An 18,799-nucleotide genomic window follows, 5' to 3' on the forward strand; every position below is an offset into this window, starting at 1 on the left:
TTTCAAACTTGATTTTTAAAATAGGTGAATAATTCTTTATTTTAATTTGGCTGTTAATAAAATACACCTTTTAACAGTTCCGATATAAAATTAATGCGCGCGCAGAAATGAAAGAAAAAACTATTAAAAAGAAAAGTTATTGGTTTATCATGGTAAACAATGTAATACCGTATACTCAACGTATATAATAAGCTAAAGAGAACGAAAATATGCGCTGTGAATAATTGAAAGATAACGAATACGATTTAGGAATGCGAAAAGGTAATTTATTTAAGATACACAATGCTTAACATTGTTTACTTTGTTTTGAACAAAGTTCCACAATGTTTAAAACAAAGTTCCAACATATGCAACTGCAAACTAAAAATGACTCTGCGGTTGCATAAGTTAAGACTTTGTTTAACATTGCTTATGTATGTATGTATGTATGTATGTATGTATGTATGTATGTATGTATGTATGTATGTATGTATGTATGTATGTATGTATGTATGTATGTATGTATGTATGTATGTATGTATGTATGTATGTATGTATGTATGTATGTATGTATGCATGTATGTATATATGTATGTATCTATGTGTGTATCTATATAAGTATTTATGTACGTGTGTATCTATGTATGTATGTATGTATGTATGTATGTAGGTACGTGGACTGAAATTTTTAAATTGAGCATATACTAGAATGTTATATATCATTAGAAAGTCCTTCAATACAGTATTTTAAAGATGAAAAAATTATCATAAACGAACAATTCAAAAAAAAGTTATGGCGTTTTTAGTAGCAAATTTTAGATATATGGATTTATTGAATAAACTGGTTCCAAAATTATTTTTTTTTTCACTGAAATTGTTATAACTTTGTCAAATCTTATCCAAATGCCTATAACTTGGTATCAAAAGATAGATGTAAGAGTAGGCTACAAGTTTATATTAGTCTATATATAGATATAGGGGGTGTCTAGAGGGGGTACGGCACACTATCGTAAGCCTTAAAAAATACAAGTTTTTCATCTGAATGATTGTTTTTTCTGATAAATTTTTTTATCTTTATACACAAAAAGTTGTTCTAATTTGCTTCCATTCCATTTTAAAATATTAGTGGTCTATCTTATATTAAAGGGTAGATGTTTTCGTTATGTTTTAACACCCTTATAGTGAAATGTTACATTCTTATAAATACTTTAATTTTAAAAACAATGATTTTGTGTTGAAAAATATAAATTATACTTTCTTACTCTACAGCGTTTACAACTGGTGTATAAATTGGCATTAGGGGTGGGATATGTGCCACGCCTGACTACTTTTTATACTACAACTTTTAATCACATTGAAAACATACAAAATATTTCATTTAAACTATTACACTTGTCAATGCTTCATTTTTAAATTATTTTGGGTAAAAAACTTTTAAATAAATAATTCAAATGTTTGAAAATACTTGATGATATTACATATAAATTTTTAATAAAAAAACAAGAATGGTGGTGCCTAATGATTGTGTATGCCACCATTAACCACAAAGCTGCTACCATGCTGTCTTCGCCTGCAAACTTCTCCACAACAGTTTTCTTCTGTTGTAGCTCCTAGCACCCCTGTTAGGGGATGATAGGTCCAGCTAAATGATTCCCTGTCATTCCCTCCTAACCGGACCCATCACAAAAATGAGCGACTGCTAGTTGGTCCAGGGTGCTGATACATCTATCTCTGATAGACACCATATGTAAGATCTAATGACATTGAATTGTAAATAGATTAGCACTGAATGGTATTAAGTAACATTTAATATAAACCAACTATTTGTGAAAGTCATTGGCTCAACAAATAAAATGAAAGACTAATAAATCAACTATATATTTTAAAAATGTTAATCAAAGTAAAAATTTAAATACTACTCTTGATTTTACTTCTACTGCACTTTGATGGATAACATAATAAAAATGTATTAAATAGTGTATGTAAATAGAAATATTATGAATTCAATAATCATTCAGAAAAATAATTAAATCATAATTCTACTAGCAGGTTGTGCTGATTATAGAGAAGGTTGTTAAACTAAATAAAAAAATAAGTTGTAATAAAATCAAATTTTATTTGCTATTGATAAGAAAGGCATACACATATTAGAAATAATTGTTTTACGCATACATCATGCATAAACAGATTAGAAAATAATAGCTTTTTTAAACTTACCAAATGTAGCAGCTGAAGATGTATCTCAAGGTTAACAAAGTTGTAATAAAAAACAAATTTGCAAATGTCAAGAAATGCATACATATTAAAAAGTAACAATTGTTAAACTTACCACTCGTTGCTGATTGTATTTGTAATTTTATAATCAATACTAAAAATTATCCTATACAAATTTACCAGTGGTAGGCTGTGTAGATTGGACTAAAGATAACAAAAAAATTGTAAAATTACACAAAACACTATGTAATTGTCAAAAGTAAGTTACAAAAGTAACAATCGTCAAATCAGTTCTGTGTAAGATACAACCTTATTAACAAAATGAAAATAAACAATCAAAATATAACAGTAAAAATATAAAAATATATATTTATTAAACAATACGCTAACATTAGGAATGTATATACTTTGGTTTATAATGGTATAATGGTATTTATTATGCATACTTTGTTTATATATAAATTATGTTAATTTGGTTGTAGTTATATATAAACGATGTTATTTATACTTATGAAATCTTAAAAATAAGCATAATATTTAGTAGTCTAAACAATAAGTAAACATAAGGCATGCTAGTATAATGATTTAAATAATAGTCCAGTTATAGAAGTATACAATCGAAGTAAAAAAAGATAATAACAATAATATCTTTTGTTATAGTTGAAAAACACTAACAAATTTTTTGTTAGGAATAAACCAATGAAGAATCTGATTTGTATACTTATTTATATATGGTGTGTTAATAAAATTGTCAACTGATACTATCACTTAACAATCCATTCAAAAGCAAGAGTCTTTATCTGAAACATTATTCTTTTTATATGTAACCTAAGAAAACAATAAGTTTTTACATTTATCATTATTTTTTGTTTCAAACATAATATTAAATAACTATAATATTATTATGAAATAAAAGAAATTAACATTAATCTGTTAGAGAATTAAAAACACTTTTATTTATATTTTGCACTTTTTTGCACAATTTTAATCTAATAATAAAAATCAGCATAATACAAAATTGTAATAATTTTTTAGAGTCGGCCCCCCCTTATCAGCCCCCGTATTTCGCTTACCGAAAAAAACAACAACAACAAAAAAACGAAAATAGGCACCAAAAGTTCTACACTAATTAAACTATTTGCTGGTATTTATTTTTCGTTGAAAATTGGCATGTGAATAGGAAATGCATGTAGAAAATTATTTTATTAATAAAAAAAGGGGGATCGACATTTCTACGATTGCAATTTCATGTGTGAACATCAACCAAATTTTCATGCAAAATTTTCGAAAAAATAATCCATAAAAAGTATGCTAACCATACATTATAGTCATAAAAAAATCAAGATTAACCTTTCGTTATTTAAAAATAGTCTAGGTTCATATATGTTTCTAATAAAAATCACCACAAAATAACGTTTGCCTAGAACTACCTAAAAAAAGTGGTAAACTTAATCTAACACAAATTAAACTATTTGATGGTATTTTTTTTTCGTTGAAATTTGGCAAGTGAATAACAAATGCATGTAGAAAACTACTTTAATATTAAAAAAAGGAGGATCGACATTTCTTCTACTGCAATTTTATGTGTGAACATCAACCAAATATTTAGGAGCAAAATAATCCATAAAATAGTTCAGTAACCATACATAAAAGTCTTGAAAAATCAAAATTAGCTTTTCTTCTTTCAAAAAAGTATCTATGTGTATATATGTTTCTAAAAAAAAATTCTACAAAAACACGTCTGTCCCACGTAGGGATTGCAATCCCGGACATGAATTACGATCCCGGGATTTCGGGATTAAAGTAAATAAAATCCCGGGATCCTGGGATTTTATATAATGTGAGATATTTGCTAAAAAACAGAACTTAATACTGCATATATGAATATACTTTTTGATGTTATCAATTTTTTATTTAATTTCATTATGCCTTAATGACTTAAACTAATTTTCTATGGCGCCTTAAATTGTTTTAATTGTGTAACAGGCAGCAGGTGTAAATAAAGATCTTAAAATAATGCAGAAATATGTATACGGTACCTTCCATATTATGTTTTAAGATTACAGACTTTACAGAATAACCTTCATCAAATAATTGGATATGTAAATAACATTTGAACATTTAAAGTGTATTTGACTAAAGTAACTAAACAATCAAAATTTCAAAATAAATTTGTAAACATAAGTTTTCTTAAATTTGGCCACCGATGTAGCTGCTGTAGCAACAAGCTACTTTGTAAAAAATAACATAATAAGTTGTTTGTTAATATTAAGAGACAAAAATTAAAGAAAATCTTTATTTTATATTTTTAAATATATGGTAGCTAAATAACAAATGTAAAACTAAAAAACAATTCATATTAAATGCATATTTTATTTACAAACTTTCTTTTTTTGTCTGAAAATATGGAATAGTAGAGCATTTAAGGTTTGGTCATTTAGCCTACTCCTTATTTTACTTCCCAAATACCCAGCTGCAGAAAATGCCCGCTCAGGTTCGATGCTCGTCGGTGGAATAGAAGTCTTGGCAACAAACTTAACGATTGTTTTTTATACTATAGTCAAACAAACCTGCCTTAATTTGTGTTTGTGAAACTTTTTTTAATGATAAACTCCTGAACTCTATGGTCTATTCAAAAATTTGTCCCATTTATCGTAAGGATAAAGCATAAACAGGATAAACCTGCAAAGCAGCATTATATAACTTGTTATAATTCAGTATAGTTACCAACTTTGAACATTTTGTTTTACAAAATAATTTAATTAGTTCAATCCTGCTATAATCCCGAAAATCCCGGGATTTTGTGTTTAAAATCCCGGGATTTTCGGGACCCAAAAACGTCCGGGATTGCAATCCCTAGTCCCACGCTGCCTAAAAAAGTGTTAAAAAATGAGAACCAAAATTTTAGCATAAAAATCGGTTCCGTAAATCGTGATTTCCGCGTCCCTAATGTATGTGTGCGTGTATAAGTATATATATATATATATACATATATATATATATATACATATATATATATATATATATATATATATATATATATATATATATATATATATATATATATCTACTATAGCATATTTGTGTAACAAATTGTTACCATATCTTTGTGACATTAATTAAAGTTGCATTTTCAGAAAAAGAACAAAAAATAATGAAAGAAAAGATTTCTGTCCCATCCCAAACTCTCAGTTGATGAAGCAGCACTCCGCTCCGAGTCAGGCTATTTGTCATGTATGTGTGTATTTGTCTTAAATATGTTTGATTGTGTATATAGATTAGTATGTTATATGAAATTTTTAAATTCATCAAATTCTAGGTTGTTATATATCATTAAAAAGAGCTTCATTTCAATATTCTAAAAGTGAAAAAAATTTTAAAATCGAAGCACCCTACAAAAAGTTATGATGTTTTAAGTACTGATTTTTTGATATTAGGATTTGTTGAAGAAATTGTGGTCAAAATAAAGTTTTTGTTAACTAAAACTATTATAACTTAATCAATTCTTATCCAAAAGTTTACATCTTGATATCAAAAGATAGATACAAGAGTTATCTACAAATTTATAAAAGTTTCTAGATCACAGGGGCAAGAGGGGGCACAAAACCACCATTCATACCGGCAATAAAGAATAACAATATTTATAAAAAAGTATTTTTTGTTAATGAAAATGTAAATTTTTATATACAAGATGTTTTGTAATTAGCTATCAGACCACAGTCAAATATAGAAGTTTTATCATTGTCTTAGGGTGGATGTAAGGGTGATAGTTTCAAACACCCTATTGGCAAAAATGACTCTTTTTTTTTATAAATATTTATCTTTATAATTAAAAAGAAATCTAGTATCAAATCAAAAATTATATTTTACTACTTTACAACATCACTAACAGCCCAAGGGGTGTAGATGGGGAAGGGGGTGTGTCATCGTCCCCCCCCCCCCTCTTTTACAACCTGAAAAAAATTATATTTTTAATGAGATTCGAAAAAATATTTAAATGTAATTAAAATAATTAACTTTAATATAAAAACATCTTTTACCAAAATTTAAAATACATCACATAATGCTTAGTGATAGTTATAGATGGTTTGATTGGACAAAAAATGTTTTATAATATTATTTTAATTAGTTTACATCTTGGCTTTTAGTTAATGATTAAGATATTAAATTCCATTAATGAAACTATATAATAATCATTGTTAACAATAGACATGACTTGAATGTAAGCTAGACCCGTCTATCAAAAAAATTGCAAGTTCCACTACTCACTTTATATTTTTGCAAGTTCCACTAGTCGCTGTAATTTTTTTTGTGCAAGTTCCACGACTCGCTGTAAATTTTTATTGCAAGTTCCACTACTCGCTGTACATATTTTTTGCAAGTTCTGCTACTCGTAATTTTTTTTGCAAGTTCCATAACTCACTGTAAATTTTTTTGCAAGTTCCACTACTCGCTGTAAATTTTTTTTGCAAGTTCGATTTGTGTGTAAATCTTTTTTTATTTTAGATTACGTTCATTTCCAATGCTCAGAGAAAAGTTTTAATCATTGTTATGAAACAGCACCATTGTTTATGAATCGATATCATTTAATATATCATTAAATTTGGCTTATGATGCAACTTACAAATTTCAGTTATTGAGTACAGTGGAGAAAATAGAATTAGCCTCACCATGTACTGATCCAATATTTTATAAATCTTTAAGCAAATTTGTGCGGTGCATCTTTTGTATCCACACTTATATAATTATTGTTACTAACAACAACTTTTTAGATTATAATATAGTATAATTAAATTGCGGTACATTTGATAAAACCCTAAAATGTACAATACTTAATATTTGTGGTAGCAAATAGAATTAGCCTCATCAATAATTATTTTCAGTTTACTTGTATATTTTGATCTCAGCACATGACTACATCTCAAATTTGTGTTGATTTATAATTACCTGTAACTGTTCAACGTGTGAGACAAATCTTACATGAAGATCCAAACACAGTTTGGAAAAGCGTAAACCAAGACCAAAACTTATTGTTCGTCATAAAGAAGATAGATTACAATTTGCAAAAGAGCACATGTCTTCAGAGGAAGAGTGGCATCAAGTTCTCTTTAGTGATGAAAAAAAGTTCTATCTAGATGGTCCTGATGGCTATCAATATTACTGGCACGATCTTCGAAAAGAAAAAGAAACTCAAATGAGTCGTAACTTTGGTAGTGGAACTCTAATGGTTTGGGGGGCTTTTTTCTTTGCTGGAAAACAACCACTGGCATGGATTTCAACAAAAATGAATTCACAGGACTACATTGACTTATTAGAAATTGGTTTGCTTAAACATGGTGAAGAATTGATGGGTGAAAGTTTCACTTTTTAACAAGACAATGCTGGTATCCATAACACAAAGCTTACAAAAGCTTGGTTTAGAGAGAAAAATATTCACGTAATGAAATGGCCCACATGCAGTCCAGGTCTTAACCCAATTGAAAATCTATGGGGAATACTTTCTAGAAAGGTTTATGAAAATAATAAGCAATATGAATCCGCATTGGAGCTGAAAACTTGTATCAGAGAAGCTTGGAATGAAATACCTATAGAAACTATCCAAAATCTTATGACTAGTATGTTAAGTTGCATATTTGAAGTCATTAAAAATTCAGGAAGCAATACTAAATATTAAATGAGCGTAAAACAAAATATTTTTTGTATTTTCTTGTATATAACGTAAATGAGGCTAATTCTATTTTCTCCACAAATTGAATACTTTTAATTTTTTTTCCACTTGTAATTAATTAAACATACCAATTTATAAATTTTTTAATTGTAGTAGAATATAATGAGAAATAGGGTAGATTTTATAATTGATTCATTGCCATTTTTGTTAAATTAAAACAAAAAATAAAGGTGAGGCTAATTCTATTTTCTCCGCTGTATAAATATTTCTCAGCAAAAATTAAACTATAAGTCACAAACAATAACCTTACTACTAAAATCACTGATTCACCTTCAGCAAGTAATACTTAGATAGTTTCTAATGTTGATGTTAATTTTAACTTTATTCAGTCTTCAAGTATCACAACCATTTCACATAATGATTAATTAGATTATGTTGAGTTAAATGTTAAAAGTTCATCAAGAAATAAAATATGAAATTGCCAAATTAAAAAAGAACACAATAAAATAGAAAAAAATAAAAATTTATGTTAAAAATTTATCACAGCCACATCAATTATTACTACGAAACCAGATAAAATTGTATATAAGCATTGATTAAAAAATGATAGATTTTGCGACTTTTATAATCATCTTATATCTGTCAGTGTGTTTCATGAGTTACATACTGCAATACTACTGTTAAAAGAGAGAAGTTAGAAAACATCTGTTGCTGTTTTTTTGAAATTTCAAAAAAAATTATGAGGAACAAAATGAAAGTTATGCAGCCGATGAATTTTCAATGTTTTTGATGAAGCAAAGACAAAAGATTACTAACAATCGATCTTGCTGACAAATTTTATATGTTTAGGATAAGCAAGTGCATAATTTTTTACATGGGTGAAAGCTTCTAGCTCGCATATAAAGCACAACTTTTTTGTGCTAAGTAAAGATTTTTATTTTATTGAAAGACCAAATAATTTAGACTTTTTTTAATTATTATTATTTTGATTCACTCCCAACAAGACTGCAAGCAACCACTATTAAGTTGGGAACTACTAGAAAAAAATTTATTAGAGTTAAGGAGCAAGGAAACGGTTGATATAGGACTTAAAAAATTGTAGGTTGTATGTTTCAGGAAAACATGAAGATGGGGGAGAGTTCCAAAGGCATGGAGTGCAGGGAAAAAGTCAGATAAATAAAAGTTTTTAAAGTATGCAAGAACAGATACAGTAAAAGAATGAGAATTTGCTGAATGAGTTTTAGTTGATGGAATTAGAAGTGATAGCTCCTTTAAGCAGCGACCATCATAGCATTTGTAGAAAAAAGAAAGAGATGCAGTTTTACGATGGTGAGAAAGTGGCTAAAGCTTAGGAAATAGAGCGGGTCAAACTACGTCTGCAATGCGTTTTTGGACCTTGTCTAGAAGAGAAAGAGCATCATTAGAAGAACCAGCCTAAATATGACAACAGTATTCTATACAGGAAAGAATAAGAGATTTGTAGAGGTAGAGAATGGAATCAGGAAAGAGCAAATGGTGAGCACGATAAAGAGAAACAACCTTAGCAGATGCTAGTTTAGTAAAGAAAACCTGCACTGTTTTAAGTACCTACCTCTACCATCTATGATTGATTATGATAATTTTATGCTGATTAAGAATCGCATAAAAACATAGACTTAACAATTTGAGAAAAGTACTCTTATTTGATGTTGAAGTTAAAAAAAATACACTAAAAATTGCTAATAATCTTTTTGAAAATAAATTTTTATCGGTTTACACTAAGTACTCTCGAGTCCTTAATACTAAAAATAATAAAAGGTAGGGGGGGGAATTTTAGTCCAGATCTTATAAAGGGCGGGGGAGAGGCCAATAAAAGAGAGGGGGGTCAATAAAAGGGAGGGGTTCAATAAAAGGGAGCGGGGATTTTTTTATGTTACAATAAAAGTATTTTTGATAAAAAAGTTCAGGTTCTAAGTTTTTCAGTTTTTAAAAAGAGATTTACTAGGTTGGCAATTTTTAAAGCCTGTTTACACTGAAATTTTTTATTTTTATCAATGACTGAAAGAATTATTTTCTAATTTTTAAGGCAGATTTTTAATGAATTTTTTTTTTAGTTTTGAGGTATAAAGTTTTTGTTAATAACAAGTAAAAATTAATAAACAGGAGGAAGGGGGGAGGTCTTAATAAGCTTGGGGTGGGTGGACTCGATACTAATCAATTATTTAAAAATGTTTTTTTAATTACACAACCTGGTTTTTATTGTCGTCAAAATCAAAATTTATTTAAATTCAATTGAATGCATTAAGAAGTGATGTCTTCAAATTCTCTTTATTTTTAGATAATTTATAGAAAACAATGAAATTGGGTCACTTTAAAGCATTACTATCTCCTAAGGCCATTAATTGCACATAAATTTCATAATTGCTTTTTTGAAAGTCGTTAAGGCATACATTGATTTTATACCAAAAAAAAATTAGCATGCAAGAGCCTGAGACGGAGTAAGCTTTCAAATATGTATTTTTGCAACTGTTAGTAACTGATTTTCAAATTAGTCTTAAATATAACAAGCAATGGTATCATGCAATAATTCAAAATGAAAGACGTTTTAACACTCTGGATGTCATATTTGTTTTAAATGAATTCAAAACCTGGTACATATTTTTTATACACATACTGTATTGGCAAAATAACCATGATGTTCAATTAAAACATGCACGATGATAATTAAAACAACCATGATTTCCTATTAAAACATTTGCCGCATATGCATATTAGATTTTCATTAAAACATGCAGCAGAATTCTGTTTGCCAAAATACGCAAAAATTTGTTTTGAGATTGGTCGTTGATCAAAGTAAAATTCAATCTGAAACTTTATTGGCGCGAAAAACTCAATCTGAATCTTCATGCTGCGAAATTCTGTTTGTTGTAAATCTAGTTGTTGGTCAAGAAAAACTCAATCTGAAGCTTCATCGTTAACAGGAGTTAATAGAAATACAATACAATCAATTTTAAGAAGGCATGATCAAACGAATTCAACACTTCCTGAATTTTTAAATATAAATATTTTGTTTTTAATAATAATATTAAAAACTTAACGATTCAATCGGTTGATTGAACTTGTAATTTTTACCATTTATTTGAATAAATACAACAATACATATATACGACTAACACTAGTCATCTTCAGTTAAAATTAAATATTTAAAATTTGTTAAAATACCAATAAAGGTGTTAAAAAAAAACAATACAAATTTAATTATTCTGGTACAAACTAATAATAATATAATTACAAAAATACAATAAAATCAGTTAAAAAGTTCATCATGTCATACAAAAGAAATAGGAAATAACAAAAGAATAGGTTAAAAAGATACGCAATATGTATAAAAAATAGCAGCTAAACAGAAAGTGTCAGTTGTACATGGTTAACCTGTTTATTCATAACAGGTTTTAACCATTCTATAATCATGCTTTCTTTAAGTTTTAGCTCAAATTTGTTAGATGCCGAATCGAACACAGAAAAACACTTCTTATTTATTTGCGTGAAACAATTTTTATTAGCATGGAGATGTTTATAGATATGAGACTTTTTGTCTCTCTTGTAATGTTTAGATATCCGGGTCTTCAGATAGCGAGTAGTTTCGCTTATATAACAGGAGTTACATCCTGCACATTCGAATTTATACACCACAAACGGTTTGAACTCTAGAGGAGTAGGATCTTTAGAAGAAAAGATCCTATTCATCTCTCTCCTCTCCCCCTCTCTCCCTCCCTCCCTCCTTATCTCATAGTTAAAAAAGACTTATGGTAAAAAAAAAGTCTCTTTTAACAACATTTTATTGGCTTGAACAAATAAGCTACATTTGAATGCTGTTTAAAAGTTAAAGCAATTAAAATAATGCATTTATAAATAAAGTACATTAATTTTTATTGATTTTAAAAAAACCGCTATAATAATGGCTAGAAATTTTTTTTTAATTAATAGTGTGTTCAACAACTGGTCAAAACACAGCATTTCTATTATGTATAGCACTGGTAAATCTACTGTTTTATATTTAATTGTTTTTTTTTTTCAGAAACTAAGAGATTTATATAATAACTCAATTAACAATCAATTCTGATTGTTAGTTACAAAGTCACCTCTAATTCATCTATAAAATTAAATGTACTTATTATTCAGACACATGAAAAAGCTTGTAAAAAATTGGTTATTGCACAAGAAACTTTAGGAGATGAAGAACATCAGCACAAAGTTGCCAAAAAAGGTTTATGTTTTTATTGTTTTTGTTTTTTTATTTATAGGAATAATTTGAGATGATATTTTTTCCTTTTATTAGGTTACTTACTTTAGGATTGTCTATAAGATTATATTTTTTTAAACAATCTTTTGTCTTGTTTTATCTAGTTTCACTAGAACCTCTGCACAGTTACTAAAATTAGAGTTTAGTAAAAGAGAATTTCAGTTTCACTAGAACCTCTGAATTTCATTAAATTTTCATTTATAATACAGTAGAGTAAAAGACAGGTCAAACCGCACACTTATCAATAAAAATTAAATAACTTTTTTTTTTATTTTTATTTTTTGTTAGATAGGTAATAAAAAACTACATAAGATAATATAAATACATGTTAAAAAAATAATAATGAAGTTATTGAAAATATTAAATTTAAATTTAATATTTTCGCACACTTGAGAAAACATTGAATTTTTTAAATTTTAACTTCTTCTCTGCGCAGCTGCCTTGTTTTTCGAGGTTTGTGTTTCGGAGTTATAGAGTCGAGAGAGGGTTATTATCACACAAAATAAAAATATGCTCCTCGACTGTAGTGGCCCTCTCAGCCTTGGGAAGGTGAATAATTAAAAAAATAAAAATTTTTTTAAATATTTTTTTTTAACACAACTTATATTTAAGAAACTATACTAAAGTTTTTACATTTTTTGCAACAAAAAAATTTAGTTAAAAAACTACATATTTCTTTGGTAACATGTTTGTTTGCACAACCGTTCCCGACACATCGATTTCTCGCATTGCAACATTTCTGTGTGCAACTGTACTCTACACTTTTTACATTTTGCAGCTTTTAGTTGTTTGGCTGCTGGTACTTGATCTTTATTATTGTTTTGCTGAGGTTGCTCAGCAATGTTATGCCCAGGCATTTGAGTACTTGGCATAGAGAGTCTACGCTTTGCGTTAAGTTTATCAACTTTCACGGCTTCCTTTGTTGCTTTTTCTTCATCTTTTTGTTTGAGGAGTTCGATTGCATTTTTTTCGGTAATACATTTTCTGCCAAGTTTTGACATTTGCACTGCTTTGGTTTCTTAACATGCGATTGATTTCTGGTTTGAAAAAACTGCTTCAACTCTATCTCGATACTGTTTTTGCAACACTCAACTCATGCTTGGTACCTATCAAAACTTGAAGATGGTGTAGTTGAGAAAGATGGTAATTGGTGTATAGTTGGAGTAGGTACTGCAGCGGCTGTTGAAGATGATGAAACTCTGAGCAAGATGGTGTAGGTACTGTGGAGGCTGCTAAATTTGATAAAGGTGGATTGAGCATTTGTGTGATTGCTAATGTTTTTATTAAGTGGAAACAAGCCAGTGTATTGGAAACCAGCAATTGCATGCAAGCCTGTAAAATATTTACCACTCTCGTACAGCAGTTTGAGGAACAGTGGAAAATTTTTTTATCTAAATTCTTAAATTTTGAGTCTATGTAATACTTTGTAAGAATTTCTTTCCAAGCTTGTTTGATATGATAACAGACACCTATATCCAATGTTTGTAGAATATATGAAGAATGGTCTGGTAAACAAATCAAGACTATATTGTGTTTTTTGCGCAGCAATACCGCTTCCAAAGTTATGTGAGTTGTATGCCTATCTAATACTAAAATATGAATACCACCAATTTTCTCAGTTTTGGGTATAAATAATTCTTTCAGTCATTTAATAAACGTATTGTGGTCCATCCAATCTGATTTTAAAATTGAATATTTGGTGCCAGCTGGACCACCTCTTGCCCAGTCAGGACGAGTGTTTCTTTTGGCTTAGTATATCACAAATTGTGGTGCAAAATGCCCATCAGCGTTGCAGCAATTGTTTACAGTATAATGAACTTTTTCATTTTTGCCAATAAGTTTAAATGCATGTATTGTCCCTTTTTGACACACTACGATTGCTTTGCCTTGATCACCCAAAAAACCTGTTTCATCACAATTCCAAATATGCAACCCAAAAGTTATAGCAGTCTGTTAATGTTGCTTGGCGACACATTCAAAATAACTATCAATTATTTCTGGCATACAAGAAGCGGTTCTTTTAGATGCTAAGTTATCTGCTTTTCTTTTTGAAATTTCTTTTGACCAACTTTTCATAAAGATATAAAACCAGTCTTTACCAGGCTTGTCATTTTTGAATAAGTGCAATTGATCTTAAAGTAACCACATACAAATTCAAGGTTTCCATTTCATGTTAAACCATAACCCCAGTCACCAAGTAATTGGAATGCATGCACCATCAATCTTTCTGTTTTATTTGAGAGTACCGTTGTTGCACCTGAGCCATGAAAGCCTTTGTTGTTGTTACTTTTACGATCTTTTAGCGTTTTCACTGGAAAGCCATTTTTGAATGCAGCTTTTCTCAGTGATGTTTTATTTTCTTTCATATCAGTTAATACGGCTAGTATATCATCTTTCTTGTATGCTTTTTTTTTTTTAGTTAACATACTAAAGTGAGTGAGTTAAATTGAATTGAGTGAGTGATCATTCTATTGAGAAATAATATAATAGTTGGTTTTTAATGAATAAGAGTCTATTATATTAACAAATAACAATATATTTCATTCATAGTTAAACTGGTATTAACACTAAGTTAATTAGATAAAGATAGGCGCTTAGTCACTTGCGAAAAACTAAATTAAGTAATTAATCAAGTGTGTGGTTTTATCAGAAAAAAGAGTTTTTTTTACTTTTTTGATTTTTTATTTAACTTTTTGTTCTAGCTGCATAAAAGTTATACTATCAGAATTAAAATTAAATTTCCAACAAGATAGTGCTAAAATTATTTTTATATCAGTTTTGGTTCAAACACTATTTTCTTCGCAACGATAAAAAACATATACAAAATATTGACTCCCCATTAAAGTTGTATAAGAAAAGAAAAAAATGGAGTTGAATCGGCATAATTTTATCAATTTGAATAGAGATAGTTCTGTATTTGAATCTATTTTTAGTTTTTCATAGCCATATCCGTTTAGTTTTTATTTGATAATTTCGATCAGTGTGCGGAATGATATGGTGTGCGGTTTGACCCGGTTTTACTCTAATTTATTTGTCTGACTTTTTTTTCCAGAAAAAGGGATTACTGATATTATGTGGACGAAAGTGATAATTCTAATAAATGTAATAACAGTTATAAGCAATGCAAAGGTAAGATGGCAAGTTTGTTCAAAAGACCCAATCTACCCGAAGCTCCTAGAATAACATTGACAATGCCAAATTAACGTTGGAAATGATATACTTACTAAAAGGGTTTCTTTTCAGGGTTTATATACATCTTTACGAAATAACACTGATCAATTTTTTTCACCTTCAACTAATGCTCCATTTAATGTTGAGAAAGTAACGCAACATGTATTTTTAAAAAATACATCCGATGAATTTTGATAAGTTAAGATTACCACTTAATGACTAAGAAGAGCTAAATATCCTTTAGGAACTTCTAAAGAAAGATAAAACAGTATTTCTAAACTTACTCAGTAGTTTTTTTTTTAAACTTCTATTTTTCTCGAGGTTAACTACAGGAGGAGGGTGACTACGTACTACTACTACTAGCTTTAAAATAATTAACAGTTTTTTAATTATTATTGTCAATTCGTTTTAATACAACCATCATATAAGTTAATTGCAGTAATTACAGTTATGTGGTTTGTGTGAAACCTGCGTTAAAGGGCAAAACTTAACCATTGTGTCATTACTGTTTTATGATTAATAAGTTTTGGGCAGTAACTTACCTATCAGAAATAAAGTTCAGACATAAACCTTATAATGGAAATAAGGATATAGAATCTCTTAAACTTTGTTTCCAAATTTCTGTAATTTAATTTTAGTTTAAAAAAATTACCTAATTGTAAACCATTTGAGCCCCACAACTGGCACAATGTCTGTTAAACACAAAAGAAAAAAATATGTCAGAAAATGTTACTGAATCAATTGATTGAACAAATTTAAATGTGTTACATGTTTTTATTTCATTTTTAAATTTTTACTTTTATAATAATATTGTTCACATTAAAATATTCTGCTGCAATGTATTTGCAATTTTTATATATAGGTTATTGCTATAGCTAGGTAAAAACTAATAAAGTGGGGGAGGGGATTGCAATCTTGGGGTTGGTCGCAAATTTCCGGGAAATGAATTAATGACTACTCTTGTGCATGCGGGCACGCGGGTGTATAACTCCACTTATAACATATTAATTCTAAAACTGCATCTAAAATATAATCTATTAGCAGGTCTTTTTCTTTCATTATTTGGTATATAATCAATCTTTAATTAAAATTTTTAAAGTAAAATTATTGTAAATGTAAAGATGCAATTTTTATTTTAAATCTTTAACATGTTTATTTGTTTTAGGAGCCGTGCTCAGGAATCCGCCCACAAGTACCGTTAGTGAAGGCGATTTTCAAAAAGAAGTTGTACATTTTTTGCGTGGAGCACCAGACCGAAATGGTGTGAAACAAGCTAGAGCAATAATAAGTTTTAAAAAAAGAAACGGAGCGTCTAATATTGATAATGATGACGAGCCACAATAATTAACTTTAGTTTTTTTATTTATATGAAGCATGTACATATATTTTAATCAATCAATCAATCATATATATTCTGAAAATAAATTTTCACGGCTATTTACAAATAGTATTGAAATACTAATCTCAAGTAAATACCTTAAAAAAATAGTTTACTTATATACAATTAATCTTTGTAATAATAATAATAATAATAATAACAATAATATTAATAACAATAACAACAATAACAATAATAATAATAAAGTAATTATAATATCTTAAATAAATCAGTATTACTTTTCATACAGCAATCGTTTTTACTTACAAAGTTACAGTCACAAACAGTAATAAACTGACAAAACGTAACAACTAACGCTGACATAAAAACGACTACTGCTAAAAAATTATAAAGATTTAGTAAATATATTAATATAATCATAGTTGTTATAATATAATAATCAAAATATATTGCAAATATTATGACCAAGTAAATAAATACAATATAAACAGAAGAACACTGAGAAAATCAAAACAAAACAAAAGTTACAACAAACATTAAAAACAAAACAAAAAATTACCTTTGGCAATAAAAATAATAATAAATAATAATTAAAAATAAATAAATGACTAACAAAAAATAATAAGTAAAACTATATACGCTAAAAAACTGAAGAAAAATAAATAAATAATAAAATAAATAATCCTAAAAAATAAATGAAAGAAAACTAAAGAAATAAATGAAAAAATAATAAAAATCTTGATTTGCCGATCGTGGTTCCGATGTTTAAATAGTTTTTTTTCTTTCTTTGCCATTCTTTTTATATATTTCATTCATTAACGTTTTTTTTTTAACTTCTATTTTCATTACTTTTTTACTTATTTTCTTACAGATATTTCTTTTTCTTTTTTTTTTTAAAACGTTTATTTATTCTTCTTTTTTGTTGATTTTTTCTTGTTTAATTTATAAATGTTTTCTTTTCCCTTTTACTTTTTTCCTTTCAAAAGTTATTAGTTAATGGTTGAATTATTTTAGTTTTCTGACTAATTATGTTATTTATTCGAGTCTGGTGCCGCGACGCACAACAATGGTCTAAAATTAATGTGCTATATAACGCTGGTATGTTGATGAAGGACCGCCTTGGAACCAAAAAATTAGAGCGTAAAATACCGTGGTACTAGCACGGCACGCCAATGCTGTGCCTACATTTCACGTTGACAATGGGAACACGTTGCACAGTGAGTCAGAAAGGTGAAAAAACGGCAAAAATTATATAACTGTCATATATAATTATGTGATGCATCAATATTATCGTATTTTGGGTCAAAAAATTTAAATTTTCCATTAGAAATAATTTTTACGCGTACCTATGACGCAAAAAGGCGTCAGTTACGCGCATACGCGTGTAACTGTCTTTAACGCGCGTAAAGGATAACCTAAATAAAAAAATCGAATTCCTTGATCCAAAATATCATATAAAAGAATACCACATATTTTTTAATCTAAATATTTCTTGTGCCTAAGGCTCGTACTACTTACGCGTATACGCGTTAGACACTTTTACGCGCACAATGACTGACTTAATTTAAAAAAATTAAATTCCTCAAACCAAAACATTTATTAATTAAAAAGAAAAACTGGTTCGAAAAATATTTTAATATTATATAATATTAAAATATATTAAAAACAAAATAAATATTTATCTTATCTAATTTTTCTTTCAAGAAAACAAAAAAAGAAAACCTAATACTAATAAAAAGGCTTTATTTCATTATTACAGCATTAACAAAGATAAAACTTCAGGGGTAAGTGATTTTCCATTTTCAACCTTGTATTTTTTAAAACAAGTGTTTGATATTACAGGATCACTTCTAATCAACAAATATTGGTACTGGTTTTTCAAAACATTCTTTCTAGATATCTTGGCTGTATGGTTTAATCTAGCTTTGCGAATTTCTTTATTTAGAGCCTCTTGTGACTCTTCAGAGAAGTAACCAATTGGCAGTTCTAATGCTTCAGATATCTGCACACCATGTTCCAAGAGTTTATGAACAGTTGGGGGAATCACATACCAGCAATAGTTTTTGAGTATAAGAGCTGTAGTTTCATAGCAATACTGGCCAAAACTTTCAGAGTTCAACTCATAAGTAGCATACTGCTATTAGGA

The 18,799-nt window shown here is 28.3% G+C and overlaps 1 protein-coding gene across 4 annotated transcripts; it reads left to right on the forward strand.

Moving 5' to 3' along the window:
- Positions 1-135: 135 nt before the first annotated feature.
- LOC136081653 (uncharacterized) lies at positions 136-16,759 on the forward strand. 4 transcript variants are annotated; one of them, XM_065799259.1, is made up of 4 exons: positions 136-261; positions 11,828-11,877; positions 12,023-12,107; positions 16,480-16,759. In XM_065799259.1, the coding sequence occupies exons 1-4, from the start codon at positions 252-254 to the stop codon at positions 16,656-16,658; spliced, it is 324 nt and encodes a 107-aa protein (XP_065655331.1). In that variant the 5' UTR covers positions 136-251; the 3' UTR covers positions 16,659-16,759. The 4 variants fall into 4 exon arrangements, 3 of the variants coding, with proteins under 3 accessions (XP_065655331.1, XP_065655333.1, XP_065655332.1); XM_065799261.1 differs by lacking the exon at positions 16,480-16,759 and adding an exon at positions 15,196-16,153; XM_065799260.1 differs by lacking the exon at positions 11,828-11,877 and adding an exon at positions 5,331-5,427 and having other exon boundaries at positions 148-261.
- The last annotated feature ends 2,040 nt before the right edge of the window (positions 16,760-18,799 follow it).

This window comes from Hydra vulgaris, chromosome 06, assembly GCF_038396675.1.
Source record: "Hydra vulgaris chromosome 06, alternate assembly HydraT2T_AEP".
NCBI lineage: Eukaryota > Metazoa > Cnidaria > Hydrozoa > Anthoathecata > Hydridae > Hydra > Hydra vulgaris.